Here is a 12668-nt window from a genome sequence, read left to right on the forward strand (position 1 = left end):
GGCTTTACCTTGAACTTCCAGGATACTCTGCACTAGTGTAATATTCAGATCCAAAGTGGCTAGAGCTGTGGACTTAAAGAGTCTCATTCTTTAAGTCATGACTATTACAGTGGTCTTCTTGGGGGATGCATTATAACTTTCTAAAGACCTTTTTGGTATCCCAAAAATGTGCGCTCATGACCCAGAAAGCTCACTGACATTGTGTTGATTCTGAGTCACAGTGGACCTGACTTCTCAGTTCTTTCTTCATTTTGGCCTTTGGAGAGGAGCATATGATAGTTCTTTATTAAAGATACTTGAAGGGACCCTAGACAACTATTCAAACTTCTGGGACTCAGTTTATCTACTTATAATTTTTTTAATTTATGCCTGTCCCTTTTACTCACATTAAAATTAAGAATGAATGAGATTAAATGGCCTGTAAATAATTCATTATAAAACTGGTAATAAAGTTAATGATTTAGTTGACTCAAAGTTAATTAGAAATATTTGTATGAATCACCAGTTTGCCCCTCATAAGAACTGGCATTCACAGATGACCAGAGGTGCCTGACATGGTGGGAGCAAAGTGCCTGAGATTGGGAAGGGTGTGGATTTTGGAGGATATGGAAGGAAAAACTTGACTTGATCCTGCCAGTGACCCTTTCATTTGCACCAGTTTTCAATCCTTAACTACCATCAACCCCTCTAATCACATCCAGTATTTGACTATTGCCTTAGCAAAAGAGGTAAGTTTCTTATCTTTCCCCACTTTTAAAAATTCTTGTAGAAGCATTCAATGTAGATGGTTTTTTGTTTGTTTGTTTGTTTCTGTTAACATCTTTTTGTTTAAAGGCATTGAAGAGAAATTTCCTGGAAGAGAGCTATACCAAGCACAGGTGTACTTTCCTGAGGAGCTGAACCTCACAGGGCTACAGCCATCCCGGTGCCAGTCTGGCCCAGTGGGTTTTATTTGTTTTGACCATACATGGTTGATAGTTTTGAGCCTTCATTGTCCTCACTAACTTCCAAGCCATGAAAAGGATTGGGGATGATGAACCCAGGTTAGTACTGGCTTCTGCCTTTCCTACCAGTTTTTATGCTGTAGGCAGAAGAGGTGGCAGACAGGACTATGTGTGATAGGCCCGCCTGGCTCCCAAGTGAGTTGTCTGGTCTAAACCAGTCAACAAATCTTCTCAGTCTATACCTCTCAAATAGCAAAGGCTACCACTTTAGGGAGCAGAGTCCCCAGTTCTTTCTGCAGTGGGCAGAGTGCAATAAAATACATGCAGTGCCTTCAGCTGGGGGAGACTGGTAGACTAAGATGAGCAACTGGACAAATGGCAGTATTTGGCTCAGATGGGGGAACACTAAGCAATGTCAGAGGGACGAGTAATTTTTCTGTCATTGGACTTTCATTGAGATTCATAAATATGAATTGAGAGTCAGAGCTTGGAAGGGGGTGAAAAAGAAAAATCCTGAAACACACAGAGGGGAGCCCAGGGGTTTAGATGCCTGGATGCTTCATGGGGTATGCAGTGCTCTGGTTGCCGGGCCACCACCACTATCTACTGTTTGCGGATCATGCCCTTGATCGCTGACTCCCGGTTCACATATGTGGCCCAATAGACCAGATTGAATATGGCAAAGAGCACAGGAAAGATGATGCGGGAAATTTTGTCAACCTTGCTGACACTGTTGTAGGTCTTCGTCTCAGCGGGGCTGTCCTGCACATAGGTAGCCTTGGGTGAAGCAATAATTGTCGGAGTTGAGGAGGCACTGGGAGTGGCGCCCTTGGAGATGGTGGAGAACTCAGTGTCCTTGGCCAGGTTGATGGGATAGGTGGTCCCCACAATGTTGAAGGTGGTGCTTGTTTTCTTTGTTGGTGCTGCTGGTGTTTTCTTCTAGAGGTTGGGAAGGGGAGAAGAGAGGAGGAGGGAAGAATAAAACAGAAGCTAATTAATTCATTATACATAGTACCTTCAGTGGCTACAGGAAGGAGGAGCTATGAGGGAAATTAAGAAACAGGGGCCATGAAGCCAATACATAGCCAGGATTTTGACTAGGGTGAATTGAAGATGAGTTTGAAAACAGAAAACACGCATCATCCTGGCTCACTAGCTATGTGGCTTTGTCTGAGTCACTTCTCCTCTCGTAGCTCCAGTTTCTTCATCTGTAAAATGAGGATCAAAATAATTGGCAGGTTGTTGAGAGGATCAGATGATAGAATGGTGGTAGCAACCACAGGTTAACTACAGACTGTTAGTCATAAGTGGGGCCTTATATATTATATAGTTTGATAGATGAGAAAACTTAGCCTCAAACTAAATGTGTGAGCTCATACTAGCAGCCTGGACTCTTGATTTTTATCCATGGCTGCATTATGCTGCTTTCTATAGACAAGAGACATTTTGGGTTACCCAAGAAATAACTCCAAAAGAACATAATTTCTAAGTGGTATATCTTCCTTGAGGAAGAGAGCTCGGTGAGTCCGCAAAGTCATTTTGTCTTAAAGGCACAATAAATACTATGGTATGTATACATGCATCATTATGACAAACATCCCAGCCTTCATGCACTGTAATGTATTCAACAAGGTTGGGAACACACCAAGGTTTTCCACTCTTGCCAGATTTCATGCAGGAGACACAGCCTCCCCAAAGGGCTATGAAAATGACCTTTCTGAGACAGCAAAGGCAGAGACAGCTGAGGGCTTGCTATGGCATTGCCCTTTGGGCTTATGTTTCAGAGTAAAAACACCCAAAGTGGCAAAGGGAAGCAAGCAAACACACATGCCCATTTGTCCTCACATTATATGCACTCATGTACACATGGAGCCTCACTAGAATTCCCCTGTTGCTGAAGAAAAAAGAGGAGACAATATTTAGGCTTGAATCAGAACAGAGAAGCTTAGGGGCAGGGAAAGCAAGGGAGCAGGGCAGCCCTCATCTCTAGCCAAAGGCAGGGGCCTGGCTCATGGGCTATAGGCTACATGCTGCCTCATTCCTCACTCTAACCTATTCTTTCCTCCATCCCTCTTTGGCTTAGAAATGCTCCAATTTCAGCCACCTCATATTTCCTTTCTTGATGTTAATTTGCTTCTCAGAATTCAGGCTTTGTTTCTTTACTCCTCCATTTCCTGCTTGTTTACATCCTAGCTGTCTCTATTCCTACCCTTTCTTATTGCCCCTTTCTCCTAATCTCTTTAATTTCTTTTCTTCTTTGCTTTAGCATTCCCATGATTTTATCTTTTCTCCTTTCAACCTCAGTGCCATTTACCTTCCTGATCCTAGTAATAACTTTTGCTCAATATTTACTAAATGTCTACTGGGTCAAGAAGGGTTAAATGGAAAGGTTAAAAGGTAAGAGAGCTTTAGTCCCTGTCTTCTAAGAGTGCACAGACCAGTGTGGGAGAGAGCCTTGTGAACACTGTAATAGAATGTAATCAGAGTTATAATAGATTTGAGCAAAGTGTTATGAGAATCCAATAAAAGGTGGGGGAGCAAAAACTAGGAGGTATAGGAAAAGGTGGCTCAGAGAAAGCAGTGGGTTTTGTGGTGTGGCTCACAGAAGATGAGCAGGAACTCATCAGATGAAGATGTACCAAAGGCCACTACATAGGCCAAGGGCAGTGTCTGAGGGATGTCAAGGAGTTTGTAGAGGCTGATTCACAGTGTGCATGGCAAAGAATTGCATAAACTAAGGGTGTGCAGAAAGGAAGAGGTCAAATCCCAAAAGGTTCTATATGCCATGTTCTCCCACTCAGCCTGCCTATACTGATTTCAGTGTTTTCAATCAGGAAGGGCAAGCATCAAAGATGAGGGGGTGTTGATTTAAGAAAATGAACAGTCTGACTAGCAGAACATTTTAAAAGCAATGCTTTTTTTTTTCTTTTTCTCTTTGAGGATTGCATCACATTGCTATAAGGGGAGGGTGGGGACAGAACTCTAGGGCTTCTAAGAACCTTGTAAATGCTTTAAATACTACATAAGACTCATTTATAATTAGCAAAGTCATTTTGTGAATAGAGCCCTGATGTTAAATGCTCTTGCTATTAAATATAATAGTGCTTTACTTGTTTGCCTGCTTACTTATTAATTTGTTTAGTAATCCTTTTTTTAATAGGAATACCAAGAAAGAAAAACAAAACCACTGCCCTGATATTGCTAGAAAGCTTTCATGTTATAAGCTGGTTATGACCAGGTCTCTGAAATAATAATTTGAACAACAAACACTTTCTTTAGCTCCATAGGTACTTTGTGTTCTATAGATGAGGAGAAAAAGGAATCAATCCAATCACACATATTTTTAAGAAAGGAAAATTATCTTTTAATTGCGCTCACCATTTCCAACAAAACATATATTAATCAGTCAGTGTATTTTTTTCTGGCATTGTCAAGGAAGAAAATTAAAGCAAACGTTTTAGTATTGAGGAGGAGTTGCTTATTTTCTTGCAATTGAATTATTTTGGTTCCCTATATGTTTGGGATTTTAATCTCTTATTACATTCATGGTTTGCAAATATTGTTTCCCATTCTGTAGGTTGCTTTTTCACTGTAGGTTGATTTTTTTCTTTGTAGTTACCATGAGACTTACATTACATTATAACATGCTAGTTTAGACTGATAAAACTCTATACTTTGTGTTCCCATCTCCACTAATAGTTTGTTTTTGATTCCACAATTTGCATCTTTTTATATTGTTATCTTTTTCTGTTTTAGATTTTTTTATTGATTGTTTTAATTATACATGACAGTAGAATCCATTTTATATAGTTCTACAAAAGTTATATTTTAACAAATTCTCATAGCTGTTATTTTTAATAGTTTCATCTTTTAACTTTCATACTAAAGATGTAAGTGGTCTGCATATCACCATTACAGTATTAGAATATTAGAATATTCTAAATTTAACTTTTAGCAGTGTATTTTATACTTTCATATGTTCTTGTGTTACTAATTAGCAATTTTTCCTTTCAGCTTGAAGAACTTCCTTTTTCATTTCTTATAAGATGATTCTGGTAGTGATGAACTCCCTCAGCTTTTGTTTGTCTGAGAAAGTCTTATTTCTGCATTTCTGAAGGACAGCTTTGCATGATACAGTATTCTTCATTGTCATTTTTTTTTTCCTTTGGCACTTGGAATTTATCATCACTCTCTCTTCTGGCCTATAAAATCTATACTGAGAAATCTACTATGATATATTGGAACTCCTTTACATGTGAGTTTCTGTTTTTTTCCCCTTTCAAGATATTCTGTCTTTGATTTGCAATTGTTGACTATGATACATTTCAACTGAGTTTTGTTTGCAGTGAATCTGATTGGAGGCCTATGATCTTATACCTGGATATTTATTGTTCTCCCTAGATTTGGAAAGTATTCTGCTATCATTTTTTATTTAAATAAACTTTATACCCCATCGTTTTTCTTTTTCTTCTCAAACTCCTATGACTGTAGGATTTGCTCCTTTGACGCTGTCACATAAATCTTATAAGCTTTCTTTGTTGCTTTTTATACTTAATAATTTTTCTTCTCCAAATGTATATTTTCAAATAACCTATCTTCAGGTTCACAGATTATTTTTTCTGCTTGTTGAATTCTGTTGTTGATGTTCTCTATTTCATTCCATTTTCAATTTCAGAATTTGTTTCATTTTTTAACAAAATACTTTCAATATCTGTTAATTTGATATTTTTGATCATTAATCATTTTCCTGATAACACTGAATTGTTCCTCTGTATTTTCTTGAAGTACACTGAGCTTTCTTAAACCAATAATTTTGAATTTTTTTCAGGCAATTCACATATCTCCACTTCTTTGAGAGATTTCTTTCTGTGTGTTTCTTTTATGCTTTATTGTACTATTGTAGTAGAATATATCTTCCAATATTCCCCTAAAGCAGGATACCTGGGAGATGACATTTCTGTGTTCTTGCAGGCCTGAAAATGACTACTTTATATTTTCACTTAAGTGACACTTTGGTTATCAGTTGTTCCTCAGGTTTATGAGATTTACTGCTTCAGTGTTTTCCAATATCTAATATAGTTGAGAAATCTGTTTGTTATTTATTTGCAAATAAATTTTTCTTTCTAGATAATGTATAGATTATCAATTTTGTCCCTAGATTTCTGAAATTTCATGAAGATGTGCATTTATGTAGGCACATAAAAACACTTATGGAGTCTAGAGTCTTAGGACTTTCCATGTAAATATTTCTGTATTAGTTCTTTCTTAATTTCCTTCCTTCCTGTTCATTCATTCTGTGATTTCTGAATTATATGAACTTCTTGAATTCTCAAAGTCTTGTACCTTAACTTTTCATCCCTACGTCTCTTACTTTTATGTTAACTCCCCTGCCTCCAACTTAATGGGTGATTTTCTTCCTTTTATTTTTCTACCTCACTATTAAAATTTTTATTTTGGCAAGTATATTATTTTAATATCAAGAACTCTTCTTTATTCTTTGATTTTATTTTATATAGCATCTTGTTCTTTTTTAATGGAAAATATATACAAATTTATGGTGAAACCCAAGATATAAGTTGGATTTGTTTTTCTTAATTTCTTTTTAATTCTTCTTTTATTTATTTATTTTTTGGTGCTGGGAATGAAATCCATGGCCTTGTACATGCTAGGCAAGTGTTCTACCACTGAGCTACATCCTCAGCCCCTTCTCTTTAATTCTTGATATTATCTCTGTTCTCTCTCTCTCCAAGACATGATGTTGTTGTCTTTTATTCTTTAAATCTCTGGTTCCTGTCTTACAATACAATTTGGCTTGGTGGTCCAAAGTGGGTCACAGGGTGTGTGTGCACCCTGGAAGGGTACTCCTCATCTTCAGCTCCCCTCCCTGCCACTTTCTCTCCCTCCCTCTCTCTATTTACTGGCTACCATGAGGTTAAGCCCTTTCAGCTGCCATGCCCTCCTGCTATGATGCTCTGCCTCAGTACAGGCACATAGCAATGGAGCCAGCTATCCATGAGTTGAAACCTCAGAAACCATGAGCCAAAATAAATCTTCTCCAGTAAGTTGTTTTACTCAGATTTTGTCACAGTGATGAAAAGCTGACTAACAATGAAGGGAAATCTTGCTTTTCATTCTGTAGAGCATGTATCTGGATGAATAATTTCAAATGTTGGACAGGCTCTGGAGTTTTAAAAATCTGTATACATGCTTTTAACCAATCCACCTAGTTGCAACTCTGTTCTCTCTATTGTGCCTGATGTATCTGAACATTGAGTTTCTCCTGGGTTCTGCCTTACTCCAGCTTGATAAATAATTTATTATTCCTTCCATTCATATTCAATTTTCTAAAGATGTATTCAAATGTTTTGTTTGACTGACAAACATTTTCCAGATTTCCTGGTATTTGTGGCTTTATACCTATTTTATTAATTTACTGTCATTTTAGAGGTAATGTCAGAATAAGCAGTTATAAAACACATATACTTGATCCTCAGAAGCCCACAGTTCATTCATCTTTCAGAGTATAATTATACTGCAGTCATTTTTCTTCATTTAAAAATGAGGCTTTATTTCCATCTGTTCCATTTTTCTTCTATAATCTTTCCTCCTACGTTTTATCTAATCCCTGACAATAATACAGATCAGAAATACATTTTTAAATGAGTTATAATATTTTAAAACTTTCATGCTCACTCATTCTAGCTTTATAAAGCAAATAAGTTTTAATAAGTCCCTCCAAAGGCAGAAAAAGGCTAAACTATGATTAAATTCTAGTATGCTGACTTCAAAGTACTTTATGCCTATTTCTATGAGTCTCACTGTTCCTACACATCAGAGAAGTATAAAGTATAGGATCTTCACATTATAGATACATTTATGCATTCCATAGTTTATTTTTAAAATGTTACAATCTGCTTCTTATAGAGAATGTAAATATTTTGACCACAGGGAAGGCTAAGAAGGAAGACTAAGATCATCATCTTTTCAAAAAATTTTAGACCATTGTTTTTGTTCCTTTTTTTAAAAAAATTAATTTTCAACACTGTTTGGGTGGAGAAATGGTCATTATTTTTGACATCTACCTCAACAATTTCTCAGTCTACTTCTCTATGTTCAAACCTAATTTTTTCACAAGATATCCATGGTAGCCTTTCAGATATCTATAATTAGAAATAACCACCTTCTTGAAGTGTTTGCCCCTCCTCCAGTATATCAATCAAATTGAAAGAGTAAACTTCACATGGGTCAACCTATACAGAAGAAAATGAGCTTATCATCTCACTTGTTATACATTTTAACTCAGAACTAAATCAAATTGCAATTCTTAAATGTTGTGCCACATGGTAAGTTTACATTTGAATTTCTCCCATCTTCCAACATTACATTTCTTTTTCTTTTACATTTATTTTATTTATTTATTTTATGTGGTGCTGAGGATTGAACCCAGAGCCTCACACTTGCTTGGCAAGTGCTCTGCCACTGAGCTACAACCCAGCCCCCCAAAATTACATTTCTAATGTGCAATCGTTTTTAAGATTTTACATCCCAGAATTTTTGATTTAAAAAAATGTTGCCTTTTAGCTTTAGATTGTCCTTTCAAACTTCAGAAATTCTTTTTGATTTTTAATTCAAAAATATTCCTCTCCCAAGTCATTAACATTCACTAACACTCCCTTATAAATGTGAATCTTATTCCTTATGTGTCTTCATCTGAGTCATTGATGACAACATTTGAAGGGTTAAAGAAAGCATGAATTATTCTCAGGGATCTCTATTCAAGTTAATATCAATCCATCAGTGAATTCTATTTGAATTCAATTGGTCAACCAATTACATCAGCCTAATGATAACTATTTTTAACTACTTTCTATTCACCATGGAGGCATAATGCAAAGTTACTCAAATTACTTGATAAAATCTATGACATTTCCTGATCTACCAGCTCATTAAACCTTTTATAAAGGTCATAAGGTTAGTTTGTCATAATTTTCTCTTAGCAAACTCAGGTTATATATTCCTTATTATGTTAATTGCTCTTAAAATATCTGTTTAATAATATATTCTAGAAATATTTAAGTTTACTATGTTAGAGTTAGTATATCTTTGCTTCCTTTCCCTCTCTCAATCCAAATAAAACAACAAGGCAAATAAAGGAAACTAAAACTTTATCTTGTTTTTGCTTTCTTTTATGAAGTGCTGAGGACCAAGCCCAGGACTTTGCACATGCTAGGCAAGCAATCTACCTCAGCTATATTCTCAGTCCTAAAAATTCATGTTTTGATGAAACTTAAATACTTTTATAACCTTGATCTCAAAAAGTGGCTAGTATGGCTTCAGAGAGGAAAAAAATGATCTTTGTTTTAAAATAAAATCAGTGTCATTCTGGTAGTTAAAATATCCTGTAATTCTTTTTGACCACCATAAAGGTCAGAGAAGGTAGGTAGTGGAAAATTAAAAGATAAAAAAACCAAATGTATACTGTTGGGCACATGCATATACACATACATAGAAGTGTACCATATATAGAGTGCTTTCCTGTGAGTAAAGGAAACTTCTTGCAAGGTAGAAGCAGAATCACTACTCATAAGAGCTTATATAGACAACAAATGCTAGTCAAATATGAACTTGATACTACTCATTCTCGACTACTCACTATTGTCCTTCTCACTCTCACTCATGCCCTACCTAAATTGATGCTTCCACCTATAGCAGGGCTAGTAAATAACACCTCTAATGAAACTTTAAGTGATAACTGAAGAAAAATTACCATGTTGAAAATGGTAAGGGACATGAAAGATAGGCTTATGAAAATGAAATGGAAAATAAAGAACTAAAATTATTAGAAAAGAAATGATAGATATGAAAGATCAAAAAAGTTCTATGATATGCATAATTTGACTTTCTAGGAAGAGAACATAACAAGTATTTTTTTTTTGTACTAGAGATTGAACCCAGGGTCACTTAATCACTGAGCCACATCCCCAGCCCTTTTTTAAAAAATTTAGAGTCAGGGTCTCACAGAGTTTCTTAGAGCCTCACTAAATTGCTGAGGTTGGCTTTAAACTAGAGATCCTCCTGCCTCAGCCTCCCAAGCCACTGAAATTACAGTCGTGCACCACTGCTCCTGGCTAGTATATTTTTAAGGAAGATTTTCTGAAAACTAAGGTAATGAATCTATAGATTTAAAGGCCAATGTTGTATCCTGGGAAAATTTTACACAGATTAGGATATATCCTTGTTAAGTAACTGGACTTCACAAATAAGAGATACATTTATATGGGCTTTTAAGTAAAGTCTCCTATACTGTGAAAAATTGTCAAGGTGTCTCTAGATTTCTGGAAAAAAACATCAAATGCCAGAATTGATTGTAGCAACCAAAGTCTGTAGTCATCAGAGAAAGAGAATGCATCCCATCCACTGCACAACAGCCCACTTATAATTCAAGTATAAACACAACGGACAGATATTTTATGCATTTAAGAAAGTACAAAATATGGTTCCCATGGGACCTTCTTAAGGAAACTTCTAGAAGATAACCTTGAGGTAACCAACCAATGAATGGAAAAATTGGGAAAAAAGAGAACTACTTAAAGAAAAGAACCCATTAAGATGTAGAACTGGGGCTGAGGACGTGGCTCAAGCAGTAGCACGTTTGCCTGGCATGCGTGCCGCCCGGGTTCGATCCTCAGCACCACATACAAACAAAGATGTTGTGTCCGCCAAAATCTAAAAAATAAATGTTGAAAGTTCTCTCTCTCTCTCTCTTTCTCTCTCTCTCTCTCTCTCTCTCTTTAAAAAAAAGATGTAGAACTATGATGAGACAACTATAGAAATTGTGGCCTTATAATAGTAATAAAACAAGTTTGGGAGATGAAAGGAACTGGTAGAGCAAGATGGAAAGAGTTAGGATTAGTATCCTGGTTTCCTTATACAGTAATAGTTGGGTGGGGAGCAACAGATGATTTTCACACCTGATAAATCAAGACATAGAGAGACAAACATTTAAGCAAACAGAAGTAATAACTTGACTAAGTATATTAATAAAACTAACCCCAAATAATTATGATAAAATAGATAGACTAAGAAAGTATTAATAAGTTATATTTAAATAAGTAGTTAGAGTCTATTTCAAAAATTTGCCAACTCACCATTTTGTACTCTTTGGAAAATGTCTTTTCCCCCCAGTTTGAAAAATCTGCATTACCATTTCTATTCTCTGTGATTCTTTGAAAAGTACTAAAACAATTCTGGGTTCACATGTGCCAGTTCTTTCTATCATATTTGATAATATTCATCTAGATTTATATTCCTTAACTCATTTAAGGGATCAAAGGAAGAAAAATCTTGATTCCACATTCATAATTAATTCCTACTAATCAGTTGGTTTATTTTTTCCTCCCTTCTTTACCATTTACCCACCAATCCAACCAATATTTTTTTTAGAGTAGAAAAAGTTTATTTGGGGCTCATAGTATAATAGGAGTTCACTTGATGCCTTGACTATGGCTTTGAAACTTATGTTTTTTTTTCTTTTTCCCAAACTTCTCCTCCCTGATCTCCCTTTCCCTGATCTTCTCTCTGATCTCTCCTCCCTAATTTCATTTTCTCTGAATCACCTCTATAAAACCTCCCTGTTCCTGCTGAAGGGCAGAAACGCAGCCTTTGAGACAGGAGTCTGCTGTGTTTCTCCTTTGTAGCAACCCAACAATAAACTATCTCTTTCCTTTTTCTCAAAACTGTGTTCTCATTATTGGATTGGCATCTGGGACAAGGTCCAAGCTTTGGGCAACAATAGTTTCAGTGGTCTCAGTCCATATATGGCCAACTCCATTAGCTCTAGGCCAGAGATGAGACAGAAGGGTGTGGAGAGGAAAATGGCTCAGGACATCACTCCAGGAAGCAGAGAGAGACTCCGCTCCTAACCAACATTTATTCAGCATTTATAATGTGTCTGCTGTGCAAGGATACAGATAAGTCCCTGCCCTCAAGTTGTTCACAGTCTAACAAGGAGCCAAACAAATATTTTTAACATAAATAAATTATTTTAATATCAGAAGTACCCTCCCACATAAAAGTTAAACATCTCTAAATGATTCTAGAAAGGCTCTATGGAGAAAGTATCATTTCAATTGGCTCTCACCAAGCATGGGGGGCAGAAATAGCATTTCAGTGGAGAATTAAAAATAAGCAAATATGCTGGGTACAGTAGCACATTTTTTTTCAGGAGGCTGAGGCAGGAGGATCACGAGTTCAAAGCCAGCCTCAGCAACTTAGCAAGGCCATAAGCAACTCACTGAGACCCTGTCTCTGAACAAAATGTTAAAAGGGGCTGGCACTGTGGCTTAGTGGTTCAATTCGTAGTGGTTAGACCCTGGGTTCAATCCACAGTGCCCCCACAAACAACAATAACAACAATCAAACAAACAAAAATAAGCAAAGACAGAAGGAATGATGATCCATTTGGTTTGACTGTAAGGTAAATGTACCGGAAGGTGATGTGCAGAGGTGGTTCTAGAGATTTTTCATTGGATTTAACATAGAGTGCAAGCTTCCAGGGGACTTTGTAAAAACAATGGGTTTCCCTTGAATCTAGCAGGATCACACTTACATTTGATGATGATAATGTAAACCCTCCATGGCACACCCTCTATGGACTGAGAACACCTGCTCTCTTTTCATTGCCCCCCCCCCCGCCCCCGACAAAACTCCAGCTTGCCAAGAAGC

General features: G+C 36.6%; 1 protein-coding gene across 1 annotated transcript in view; it reads right to left on the reverse strand.

Annotated features, from left to right (window-relative positions):
* Positions 1-897: 897 nt before the first annotated feature.
* Positions 898-12668, reverse strand: part of GABRA3 (gamma-aminobutyric acid type A receptor subunit alpha3) — a 228760-nt gene continuing 216989 nt past the window's right edge. Inside the window, exon 11 of the mRNA XM_081277644.1 lies at positions 898-1883. Coding sequence (XP_081133770.1) covers positions 1548-1883 — 336 coding nt within the window. The 3' untranslated portion in view covers positions 898-1547. The remainder of the gene's footprint in view (positions 1884-12668) is intronic.

The sequence above is a fragment of the Spermophilus citellus genome (genome assembly GCF_964194105.1).
Source record: "Spermophilus citellus genome assembly, chromosome: X".
Lineage (NCBI taxonomy): Eukaryota > Metazoa > Chordata > Mammalia > Rodentia > Sciuridae > Spermophilus > Spermophilus citellus.